This window comes from Carassius auratus, chromosome 6 (genome assembly GCF_003368295.1).
Source record: "Carassius auratus strain Wakin chromosome 6, ASM336829v1, whole genome shotgun sequence".
Lineage (NCBI taxonomy): Eukaryota > Metazoa > Chordata > Actinopteri > Cypriniformes > Cyprinidae > Carassius > Carassius auratus.
The window spans coordinates 27271027-27283812 of record NC_039248.1 but is presented as its reverse complement, the minus strand read 5'-3'; the positions used below and the strand labels follow the sequence as shown (position 1 = coordinate 27283812).

Sequence of the window (12786 nt, the reverse complement as noted above, 5' to 3'; positions counted from 1 at the left end):
CCAACAGGTGGTGCTGTAATCAAATCATTTTGGTGTGTTCTGTGTGAGATGACAATAACACAAAAAAAGTTTAGTGTCACTATGCTAAAGCATTGCAGAGATACATCCTGAAGTGTCATTTTGGCATGATGCCTCAATTTCGTCGCAGTGGTATGGGAAAAAGATTTTGTATCGATACAGAATCCATAACATTTTGTTAACACAGTCTAAAGATCATATGAATCAATTTTGGTGAAAATTAGACCAACAGTTGATGAGGAGTTCGAAAAAGTAAGGTTACAACATATGTCAAAATGGCGGTCAGGAATTTCGGCTTACTCTGGCATATTTGGTATCTATGTTGTCAGCATAAACCAGGGAATATTTTGAGACCAGTTTCTTAGCAATAAGTTATTAGCATTTTTATAAGTATATTTAATAATGGTTTAAGAATGGTTTATTACTCTTGGACAATAGGTGGCGCTGTTACCAAATTTATGTGACATGGGCAGTGTGAGGTGACGATGACACATACAAAGTTTGGTGCAAATATGTCAAAGCTTTGCAGAGATACAGCCTCAAATGCATTTTGGCACCCTTCCAGCAAATTCGTTGATACGCTAAAGAGAACCGTTCCGTATATCAACACGAAATCCATAACTTTTTTCCAGCATGGTCTGAAGATGATCCATGTCAAATTTGGTGAAAATCAGACTAACGGTCTAGGAGGAGTTCGAAAAAGTAGGTTTTCAACATTACTCAAAATGGTGGGCAAGAAGTATGGCCAATTTTGGCATAATTGGTATCAATGTTCTTGGCATAAACCAAAGAATATAGTGAGACCATTTTCATTTCAATAGTCTAATATATTAAAAAGTTATTATCTTTTTTGTGATATTTCATTATAACTCTTGACCACAAGGTGGCGCTGCCACCAAACTTTTTGAGTACCTTCAGGGCATGGAGCCTAAGATTTTTGTAATTATTTTCGTAACGATATGATGCTGTGTTCCAAAAAAACAGCATTTTAAAACATAATTCAAAATGGCCGACGCCTAAAATGGCTGTGACGGGAAAATTAGATATCATTCGACTCGACATGACTCACTAAATCTAAAGAGACCAGTTGTGTAATTTTTGGCCAAAACATTCAGAAGTTATAAGCCAAAATATGCATTTTTCATATCTCCTGGCAACACGGGGTGGCGCTGCATCGAAACACTGCAGGTAGTCTCAGCTCATGCTTGTTATAACACACACCAAGTTTGGTTTCAATATGCAAAACTGTTGCCGAGATATATCCTCACATGCATTCTTGCGTGCTTTTCGTCAAATTTGTTCACGTGTCACTCAAGAACGGTTGGACGAATCAACTTGAATTCCATAACTTTTTGCTAGCATTGTTGGAAGATGATCTGAGACAATTTTCCTGAAAATCAGACTAACCGTCTAGGACGAGTTCGAAAAAGTTGATTTTTCGAAAAATTTTAAATAGCGAATAAACTAAGTCTTGCGATTTTTGCATTTTGTGACTCATTCTACTTGGCATGAGCCAAGGATTCAGAGGAAAAAAGAATTTCCATTTTCTGGCTTACGGTTCAAAAGTTATTAGCATAATAATATTGAAACTTTGGACAAGTGGTGGCGCTAGAGAGTTTGAGTTAGAGACTTCAAATTAGCTTTAGTTAATGTTGGGACGGTCCTCTATCAGAATGTCAAACCATTACAACTTTCCTGCAATCAGTTCTATGGGCTGCCGTAGACTTGCGGCATGTTAATGTTGTTTGGACCCCACTGACGTTCCAAATATCTCATAGAGAAATAAAATGACACTGAACAAGAAAATGATGGCAGAACTTGAATTTTAGGGTGAACCGACCATCTTGCATACTCCTGTGAAGACTTTCTGCAGTTCTTTGATGATTGCAATATCTCCATTGTGATGTTAAACAGAATGATGCAAAGCGATTTCAAGAATCTTCACAGTATTTGAGTTATGACATTTCCCATAAATATTCGTAATATCGCAAGCCAAAACATATTAAATTAAAACCATTCCACTTGTTTCCCTGATAAAAACATCATGCACAGGGATTTACTGACAGACTTGTGACAATGATAACTCCCCGAGGAAAAACGAGGCCACGATGTGCAGTCGGCAACACAAAGTGTATAAGAGGAGCCATGAAAAATAGCAGAACCTCTGTCAGAAGCGGGCCTGCATCCATAAAATCAGTACTGGGTCTCATTGAGTAACTAATTAACCCAAACTGGTTTATTCTATAGATAAGCAATGCCTTAGTAATTCTAGCTGCCATAGAGAGACACATGGCTTCAATCTAATTTGGCCCTTATTAGGTGGAAACTGTAAAATGGTGTAGTTAGTGTTTGTGGGGTAAAGGAATAGTCTGTAGGCCATTAGATCCACCGGACCCCTAAAACGCCTGCAAAGTGTCCCCTGAGAGACATAACAAGGGCCTATCTTTTTTGAGTTTTTCTTTTTTCTTTCCTCCTTTCTCAACCATTGCTTCCTTTCAATGTGAACCAGCTGTGGCGTCTGGAGCCTTTAGTGTCACCCTGTGCGTGTGTTTTATTACCTGTGTTGGACCGATAATTATTTGAGGTGTCCATACGCTTTGGTCTTGCTTTGCATAATCAGTTGTCTCTAAAAAAAGACCTTTAAAGTAGTTGCATTCTAGTTTGTATTAAATAATTTTGGGAAGCTAGTATACTCAGTGGTGTGCCATGCTTTACTTACTATTTAAATACCATTTTGTTTGTTATTTTTTTCTTTATGCCTGCAGATTTTATGAGAGACCACATGGGATATATGTAAATTGAATGGTTTGTAGTAACGTCTTTATTTAAAAAACAGTTCACTTGGCAGTCACAGACTGCGCCTGAAGTGGAAAAAAAAAATGGTACTCGTACTCAAAATACACATTCTTCTTGATGTTGATTTTAAAAATTATAATAATAGAAAACTCATGGATATATTATGTCAGTTTAGAAAAGATGCGTGTTTACAGCATGGGTAAGTGATAACAATAAGTATAATAACAAAGTTGTTTTTTTTTCTCATGGGCCCACTGTTTAACAATTTCCATACAAAGACTTTACAATGGTTTGCCTTAATCTGACTACTACATACCATGTGCAGAGAAGTCACTAGCTGGCTGGCTTTTGAGAAAGTGAATCATTGAAAGTGATCACAAGTAAGCATTAAAAGAATATATATTGAAAATACAAAATATAGTATATATAAAACAAAATATAATCTATAATATAGAATTATAGATTATAGAATCCCATAAAATTTTATATTTTTGTACATACAGTATATATACAGAATTCCCCCAAATGATATACAGTAGCCTATATTTATAATTTTGGGGAATAATGTCCTCAATCTCGAAAAAAAGAGCTAGTAAGAGCATTTTTCTAAATCAGAATGCAGTAGACAAAATACACGTTTAATTATTTATTATATTAATTTACAGTGCTATTTATGTTTTATTTTTACAATGAAAAGCGCTAGATCGTAGCTATTAGATATTGGTCTTGAGTCATCCATTGCTCTTGAATCAATAATAATTATAAACATTGCATCTACAATTTCCAGACGAAATATATACACTTATGCACAGAAACGTACATTTATAAAATCGACCCAAGAACTATATTTACTCATCAACTTTGTCTTTCAACAAAAATATTCCCCATTAGTTGAAAACAATTACCATGTCAACCAAAGTCTTCATACACACATAGGTTCGCCAAAACGTTTTTTTCTCTCTCTCTCTGTAAAATACTCCTATTAAATAATACTCCTATCTGGACCTGTCGTTTTATTTAATTCTATGTTTATTTTCCTTGTCTTTTATTTATTTTCGAGAGTTTTGGCGGTAAACAACAACAACTATTTAACGGCCACTGTTGCTGTCATGGTGATTTTAGGTGGAGCCCCTTTTTGGTTACAGCAGCTCAAACAGGTTGCAGGTCAGAACAGGGTGATTTAACATTCTTCCATAAAGTGCTTACTATTTTCATTAACGCGAACATTAAAAAAATAAAAATAAAATGTGATATAAAGTACTTCGGTAATCACCAAGGTAACGTTAGCTCTTCTCCATTAATCCCAAGCGTTTGTAGGTATAACGTTATCTGGCCAGGAGATCTCCGATTATATGATGGAGTGCACTGAGGTTCGGTTGTCATAATCCCATAATGTTTTATAAACAACCCTTTGGGATCGGGACAATCCCATCCTCTTCCTTTCAGGGCAGGGGGTGTTCAGCATTTCGGGTAACCCATGCGGCAGTAGCAGACGGTCTTGAACAGGCGGCAGTGGCAGAAGGCGCACTGGTCGCAGCACGCCGCGCTCGGCGTCTTGCAGCTGCCCCAGAGCGGGACGCAGTTCGGCGGCGGCGGAGGTCTCTTCACATGGGTGCTGAATTTCTGAAACACATACCAAATGAAGGTTTAAGTTCCTATGTGGAGCATTTTGCATTTGTTATTGAAATTAACAAAGCAAACATGAGTCAACAATTAACATGAAGCGAAAATGTAGACTAGTTAAGACATAATTTTCACCACGACCAACTAATGTGTCTGTAAATAATATTTTGTTATTAAACGTTTCCAAGGAGACGAAAGTGCCAGAGAAGCGCCTGACGCGCGACGTGGGAAGAAAACCAGATCCAGGTAAATGACACGTAATTTCCCCGCAATTTTGTCGTGTTTTAAAAGTGGGGAAATGTTGTTTAATTGTAAAAAATATTAGCTCTGAAATTAGCCTCAGCAAAACAAATTAGTAGTCTACATTACATCCAAAAATATTTAAAATGTAATTTCCTCCACAGAATGGTATACTAAATCCTATACAGCTATTTACATTTTAATAAACATATATTATATTTCCCTAAGGTGACGTACAGATCAATAAATAAATACAGAATTTTATCATCCTGAAATTAAAATATTTTAAGACTGATACAAGGCGGTAAACAGAATAAATATGTTAACAGTTTGTACTCTGAATTAGTTTTTCGTATATATATATATATATATATATATATATATATATATATATATATATATATATATATATATATATATATATATATATATATATATATATTAGCAGCATATTAGTTTTACAAATATTTTAAATCACCATAAACTAAATGAAACAGATTTGTGTGTGTGTATGTGTGTGTGTGTGTGTGTGAGTGTGTGTGATTTTGCAGCTTCTCCTGATTATATTTGTGTGGAACAAATGTATTAAAGTGGTAACCATGAATGAATAACTAACTTTACAAACCTTTTTTTGTTTCTTTTCCATTTTATTGTTCTTCTTAGGTGTTTTTGAAAGCCCTTCGATAGCGGAAAACAAATACATTAGAACATACATCATTTAAGTTTAATGTTTCTAAATTAGTAACACAAAGAAATTAAAATAGAGAATGATACATACATATTGATTTGATTTTTTTTTTTTTTTAGTTTCTGTTGAGAATTTTTGAGGTTCATGGTTAATAATGATGATGATTTGTTTCGAATAGTTTCCTGTAAGAGAAAGAAGCCTTACCGACTATGAGCACAGAAGGTGCATCTGTTTGGTTATTTGCTTGTAAGCTGATGGTTGTTTGGTTGGAGCTGTTTTGTTCCTCTATAATCATGTGTGTGTGTACCGTAACACAGCAGGCTAAACAGAGCAGCACACAGCACAGCAACAATGACGGATGCATATTAAGACTTCACCCTGCACGAGACAATAGTTTCAAACACAAAGATCAAAAAAATAAAGCTGCAGATTTAGTAATAATCACATACGTACACAAACAGAATTAACCATACACAAAACTGGATGTTCAATCTTTAAAGGCTTGTGCTATTTTGAACCCCTAAACAAAGAGAGAGAGAGAGAGAGAGAGAGAGAGAGAGAGAGAGAGAGAGAGAAACAATAGACAAAACTAGCCTTTGTGAATTAAAAAAATGTATCCAAACTGAAGCTCAAATCGTTGTGTAAATACGCAGAAATTAGATGTGAAACAGATGCAAGCGTAAAATATTCCTTTATGCCACTGGACACAAAATACACATCCAAAAAACATCTATCAGAGCACTCTCAATGGTGGTTAAAATTATAACCTATAGATTTTGCACAAAACCACTTCTCCAGCCGGCATCGGAGTGTTTTTTTTTGTAGTAGGCCAAACAACATGTATCAAGAAAACAAGTAGGACTGTTATATTCCATTGCAGTAAGTTCTATATTAATACCCACAAAACACTTAAAAGTTTACATGCAGAGCTACAATTCCAGTTTACAGTATTTTCTAGTTTACAGTATTTCTAGTGGCATTAGATCATAATTCATCATGTCTCACCATGTTCAACCTCCTGTTTCTGACAATCTCGTGTTTTCTTTATATCCTCTTTCAGGGTGCATTCAAAAGCGAAACTACCCATGGTAATCTTCAGGAGTCGGTGTCGGGAATTTACAAACTGACCTGTCCTGGTGAGTAACGGGGCCCCCTGTTTTCCCTTTGTGTAGCTGGCTTGAGATATTCCCCGCTCCCCTGCTGAGACTTAGAGAGAAATGTCAGACAGACTTTTGTAGTCAGGAAATTCAGAAAGGGGCGAAATTATAAAATTAAAAAAGCAGGGGCGGATCCACATGGCCAGATGGGACAAAGGGAGAGAGACCGACGTAAAAAAAAAAAAAAAAAGGAAAAAGTGTGATATGCGGTTGAAGAGAGAGCAAGTGTGTGTGTAGTGGCCTGAAAACACATTTGGGCACTTTCTTCACACTTTTTTTCTGAACAAAAGCAAATAAACAGTAGATATAAAGTTCAGATTAAAGTGTTGTGTTGTGACTGTCTAGCTGTCAAACATTAATGGAACATGCTCATATTTAATGTGAAGAGCTACTTTAATATAAATCACCAAAACACCAGTTGCACTCAGAAAAGCGCAGATGCCACTTGTTTTGATATTTTGTGACATTCAGAAATGAAGTGTCCAGATATTTTTAGGGATATTGTGCGTTTGTGAGGGAAAACTCAGTTATTTTTATTTTTTGAGAGCCTGTTTTTAATTTGTGACTCAAATGTCATCAGACCCAATGCAGGCTTATTACATAATCAGTAATTACACACAGAAAACAAGAATTTGCTTTGTTTCTCTCAGAGGGCAGGTATGATTGTTACAAGATCATCTGAACAAATGACCAAAAGCACATGCATTTTGATGGTTATTTGATATGAGTTGTTGCATGCATGCTTTTTGATCGGTCTTCTAGTTTTCAGTACAATGTTAAGCTTAAGGCGTTTCATTACACCTTCAACAAAAATTTCAGTACAATTGCACAATATCAAGAGTCTAAATGAATATAGAGGCATTTTTTAAAAGTGGGGAGCAACATTTTGACCAGCAGATGACGCTATATTTACTTTTCTGAGCCCTGAAGTTTGTCCACTGAATCACATTTGCCCATTAGGAAACCTGTTTTCTTTTTAGATGATTTCTCACTTCTGACTTAAACTTCCGACCTTCTGATCTTTGAAGCAAATGCTCATAACAAAATCATGTACTGGTAAACATTGTTTTCCAAAGATTCTTCCAAAGGAAAGGCCCAGATGTTACAAATAGATTCAATGTGAACTGATGGTGTGCGATAAACACAGAAATGAGCTGATTCCATGTGCTTTAGGCGGCAAGTGAAAAGCCCACCCACAGATACAATACTGCTTTCTACATCTCAATAAATGGGACTGAATGTAAAATATACATTTTACAAGGTTCTCTATAAAATAGACAGCACTGCAAAGGTACCAAACATTTACAAGGGTGGTACTATTTCAAAAGGTAATATAATATGTGACCCTGGACCACAAAAACAGTCATATGGGCAAATTTCTCAAAATTGAAATGTATACATCATCTGAAAGCTGAATAAATACCCTTCCAATTGATGTATGGTTAGTTTGGATAGGACAATAGTTGGCAGAAATGCAAGTATTTGAAAATCTGGAATCTGAGGGTGCAAAAAAAGAAAGAAAAAAAATCTCAATACTAAGAAATCACCTTTAAAGATGTCCAAATTATTTTTTTAACAATGCATAATACGTTTGGTTTTGATATATTTACATTTGTTTTTACAAATTATCTTCATGGAACATGATCTTTACTTACTGATCCTACTGATTTTTGTCATAAAATAAAAATCAAATTTTAACCCATACTGTGTTTTTTTTGGGGCTATTGCTACAAATATACCCCAGCGACTGGTTTTTTGGTGCAGGGTCACAAGAATAACGTAATCACATTACTTCTTTTTAATTCATAAGAAAATATCTGAGTTACCTAATACTACACACCGATTACTTTGTTTTCCCAATTATTGACAGCTCTGCTGAGAAATCAGGAGAAAAATAATTATATAATGGGATAAATAATAATAATTCAGTATTCTTCAAAGTTAATAAAAACAGTGAAATGCAAATTTAGAATATGATAAAAAACTGCAATAATTAAATGTTAGACATAATGCATGACCTTCTATAAAAGGTAATACTATAAGTTACTTTTTAAAAGAGTTACACTATATTTGAACACATTAGTTTAAAAGAAACTTTCCACAGACCTGCTAAGGTACTAATATGTAACAATTGAAGGTTAAATAAGGTAAAAACGTGTTATTTTGGAACATCGTGTTTTCCTGAACAACGTCACATTTCGGACACAAAAGGGTTGCGCTCACTATTTTGTGTTTACTTTAAAGTGACAAAACTAATTTATAAAAATGCTTTAAACAAACAATCATGTCGGTCTTGATTGTTTCTTGTTTTTTGGCTGGCTAAACGTGGTTACATTACATTCACTTATTCAGCACCAAAGTATGCAAGTATATTAGGTAATTACATCCATCGTTTGCTCATCTGGATGCTGCCAGAGACTTGGACAACAATTGTGAAACCAAAGTGGAAAAGCCAACCGACTGAGTGCTGAACATTGCTCTCCAGAGATTTGGGAAATCTTTGAATTGTCCAGGGTGAAGAGATGCTATAAAGGCTGTCTGGAAAGGTTAGGAAACAATGTTTTTCTCAGCCACTTATATTCTGTAATTGACACCAGCTTAATCCACCTTTAACATTCCCGCTTGAGCATTCATATGCGATGGAGAAAAAAAGCCTGAAGGTTGAATGTTTTCACCATCTCATACTAATTACCATGATCATGTTTTGGCTTGTTTAAATTGTAAGACAGTTTTTTGGGGTGCAATTTTTGTCTTGTTTTAAAATGTAAGAGAATATATTGTACATTTAGTTTATTATTATAGTTTTCATAATTTCTAAACTGAACAAATTTTGTTACATAAAATATTTGAACTGAAATCAAATTATATATATATATATATATATATATATATATATATATATATATATATATATATATATATATATATATATATAAACAATATTTTTATTTAGTTTATCTTGATGTATTAAAATAACCAAAACTAAAACGAATGCAAACTAAAATGAATGCAAACTATATAAAATATTAACAAAAATGACAAAGATACAACAAGACTACTAGAACAAACTAAAATATTTTTTAAATGAACAGCCAATAGTTCTGAACCGATTGCAAAGGTGATAAACTGGTTGCATAGTCTGTTTGATTTAGCTGCTAAAGAAAAGCTGAGTAAATGTATGATATATGGCATTATAAAACTGGTGCTCTCTTCCTCCCAAGAACAAAAGTTTGGATCACATGGTTACAATTCAAGTCTGTAACAAGTTAGTCTGGTTAAGCAGTGATTTAACATGAACAAAATTTTCAGCACAGGATCTTGCATATTTTAAATGATTTGCAGAATTTATGATCTTTTCCTAAATTTTGTTCTCTAGCACTTAAAATAGATATTCAATCTCAATTTATCACAAATGTAACTAATTCATCGCAAATATTATCACAAATATAATTGAGCTGAACATTTAAATGGTATAAGAGTCAATAATGTCACCATTATCAGCTCTTTTCCTCATGCAGTATGCATTTTTGACATATGAAATATAAAAGACAACATGCTGTATTGCTGAGAGTTTTTAAATGAACTTTTAAATATTTCTATATTCAAAATTTTTTGTTTTGGACATGATTTTGAAATCCTATCTAATATAAAACTAGACATAATATTCTAATGTAAAATGTGTATATTTAATACATACTATATAAAGAGATAAATATTAATTTGTGAAAATGAAAAGTGAATAACAGTCCTACTTGTTTTCTTGATACATGTTGTTTGGCCTAAAAAAACACTCCGATGCCGGCTGGAGAAGTGGTTTTGTGCAAAATCTATAGGTTATAAAAGTGAATGAAACAGAAATGTCCACATCACAGAAAAGACAAAGTATATTTTCAACATATAATGGCAGGAATTGACAATCGTGATGAGTGATTCTATGTGTGTTTGGAGCTATTATGTCGTTTGGTAAAACCATGGGTAGAGAAACCTTTGATTTCAACATCTTGCATTTAGTTTCAAAGCCTTATTGTGATCCAGTTTCAGAAATTACTCACAAATATGTCTTTGAGATCAGTGGAAACTGCCCGGCATGTGAATAAGTGTCCACAGACTCCAAATAGCTGCACTGTTCATTATCTGTTAAATCTGTCCTCCTGATTTAAAGTTTTGCAGACTTCACTCTATCCTCTGAAGACTATGACACCGTGTATATTTTCAGCTTCACTGGTGCTAATGCTACACATATAAACCTGAAATGGGACAAAAATGAAAATGAGATGTCTTGGCACAGCTTCAGTGTTTTGATTGGTAATGTGTATATGTTCTTTTTCCAGTCTGAAAACAAGGCTCAGGCTCTGCAAGAACTAAAGTAAAAAAATAAATATAAAAATATTTATTACATTTAAAATACTTTGATATTTTAACAACCCTTAAAAACAATAATGTCAAATTTGTGAAGTGTTTAGCTGAATGTATAACAGAGATATTCTTTCAAATGAGGTCCTCATGTAACCTTGATGATAAGCTATGAAAATAACTCTAATTAAGACGGAGAGAGCGAGAGAAAGAAAGAAAGAAAGAAAGAAAGAAAGAAAGAAAGAAAGAAAAAGAAAGAGAGAGAGGGAATAAGACATTTTTTACCTTCTGCACATATTGGATTTTCCCATGGTCTTCCCTCACATGCTCAAAAAGCATAAACTACTTATTTCCTAAGCAGATTTACACATGAATATATTGTCTGTCACTTCACGGCTTGTGGTAAGACTGCAACAGCTCTTTTACTGAAAACCGAGCTGCTCAGAGCAAATGTAGTATGAAGAATGCATACATTAGCAGTGTTCCACCCCTTAGGTAGATTATACATACCCTGAAAACGCTCCTGATCCACTGCTGGCCTCCAGTAGCACATAAACTGTCTGTGATATATTACATACGGAGACCCCTGATACTCTGGAGACACAAACCTGACAGCCTTAAAACTGCACAGCTGAAACCAAACATTATTTTTTAGCATTTTAATTCAAGAAAATATTTTGAACTAGCTTTTGTTGTTGTTGTTTTTTAATAATACTCTTTATTCTAGCCTATATGCAAGAGTTTATACTGCTAGAAATCATTGTTTACTAAGATACACACACACACACACACACACACACACACACACGCTTGTTTCTGTGTACTTGTTTATGCTACCATGTGGGGAGCAAATGACCCCACAAGTATAGTAAAACCTGAAATTTTTGACATTGACATGAGGGGAAAAAAGATTAATAATAGTAAATGATGTTTATCTGAAAGTGTAACAGTGCAAACAGGTTTAGGTTTACGTTTAGGGTTAGGGGATAGAAAATATCATCAGTATAAAAGTAATACAAGTCTATGGAAACTTCCCACAATTCACACACAAAGACTTGCAGTAACAGTAAATCTATACATAAAATGAGTGATTTTAACTAAGAACAAAAATCTGCAGTAATTTAAAAATCATCTTAAATGCTGTAAAGGTAAACCTCTCATTGCACATGATCCCACGGATCAGGAAATGGTTCACTTCAAACAGGTGGATTTTGTTGCCATTTATAGACATATTTTGGCAAGAAAATACGTAAAACTGACCATTTACCCCTGGGGCTGTATTTGATCTTACAAGTAAAAAAAGTTAAAAGTTCCCATTTATTTGAAGAAGTAACATACGGCAAATAACATGAAGAAGCAGACCATAAGAAGGAAGCTGGAAAGGGTTTTAGCTGTCTGGGAGCCAGAAATCCCACTGCAATTTTAAACAGATTACAGGAATAAAATGGTTTGCAAGCCATTATGAACAATAAAGAAAAAAGCACCAGTTCTGGTTTGTCTCTGGAGGAAGGGTTTGAGAATATTATAGCGAACATGAGGGTAAGGAAAATACTCCAGAGGCAGGATGCCTTAAAGCAATGAATTTAGAAAACAATTTGGGCATTATTTCCAAAGATTTATTGCATCACATCTTCTTCGTTCTTTGTTCATGCAAACGCCCTCAAGGTTCTGCCAGCTCAATAGGGTTTCGGTTCATGAGCTCCAATAATCTGATCAAATGATATGATATGGAGAGACCAAAAAGTTCAGTAATCCACATGCCTGCTGAGATGCATTTTTGTGGCACAATTGTATTAGTTAAATGTTCTAATATACTAGTTCGAGAGTCATTGACTAACAAACGTTGAAACAATGTCCCTAGTCTGCCCTACGTAGTTTTGCTGCCAGAACTACAACAACTATCATGCAACG

The 12786-nt window shown here is 34.4% G+C and overlaps 1 protein-coding gene and 1 long non-coding RNA gene across 3 annotated transcripts; one reads left to right on the top strand and one right to left on the bottom strand.

The window, feature by feature from the left end:
• Positions 1-3448: 3448 nt before the first annotated feature.
• On the bottom strand, positions 3449-6578 carry LOC113105089 (agouti-signaling protein). 2 transcript variants are annotated; one of them, XM_026266205.1, is made up of 4 exons: positions 6494-6578; positions 5570-5743; positions 5303-5355; positions 3449-4437 (listed from the first exon to the last, which is right to left on the bottom strand). In XM_026266205.1, exons 2-4 carry the CDS (start codon positions 5727-5729, stop codon positions 4273-4275), a joined length of 378 nt encoding a protein of 125 aa, XP_026121990.1. In that variant the 5' UTR covers positions 5730-5743; positions 6494-6578; the 3' UTR covers positions 3449-4272. The 2 variants fall into 2 exon arrangements, with proteins under 2 accessions (XP_026121990.1, XP_026121989.1); XM_026266204.1 differs by lacking the exon at positions 6494-6578 and adding an exon at positions 6371-6479.
• LOC113105090 (uncharacterized) lies at positions 4336-6510 on the top strand. The gene is made up of 3 exons (XR_003292294.1): positions 4336-4459; positions 4626-4683; positions 6426-6510. It is a non-coding gene; the product is annotated as an uncharacterized LOC113105090 (long non-coding RNA).
• Positions 6579-12786: the final 6208 nt, after the last annotated feature.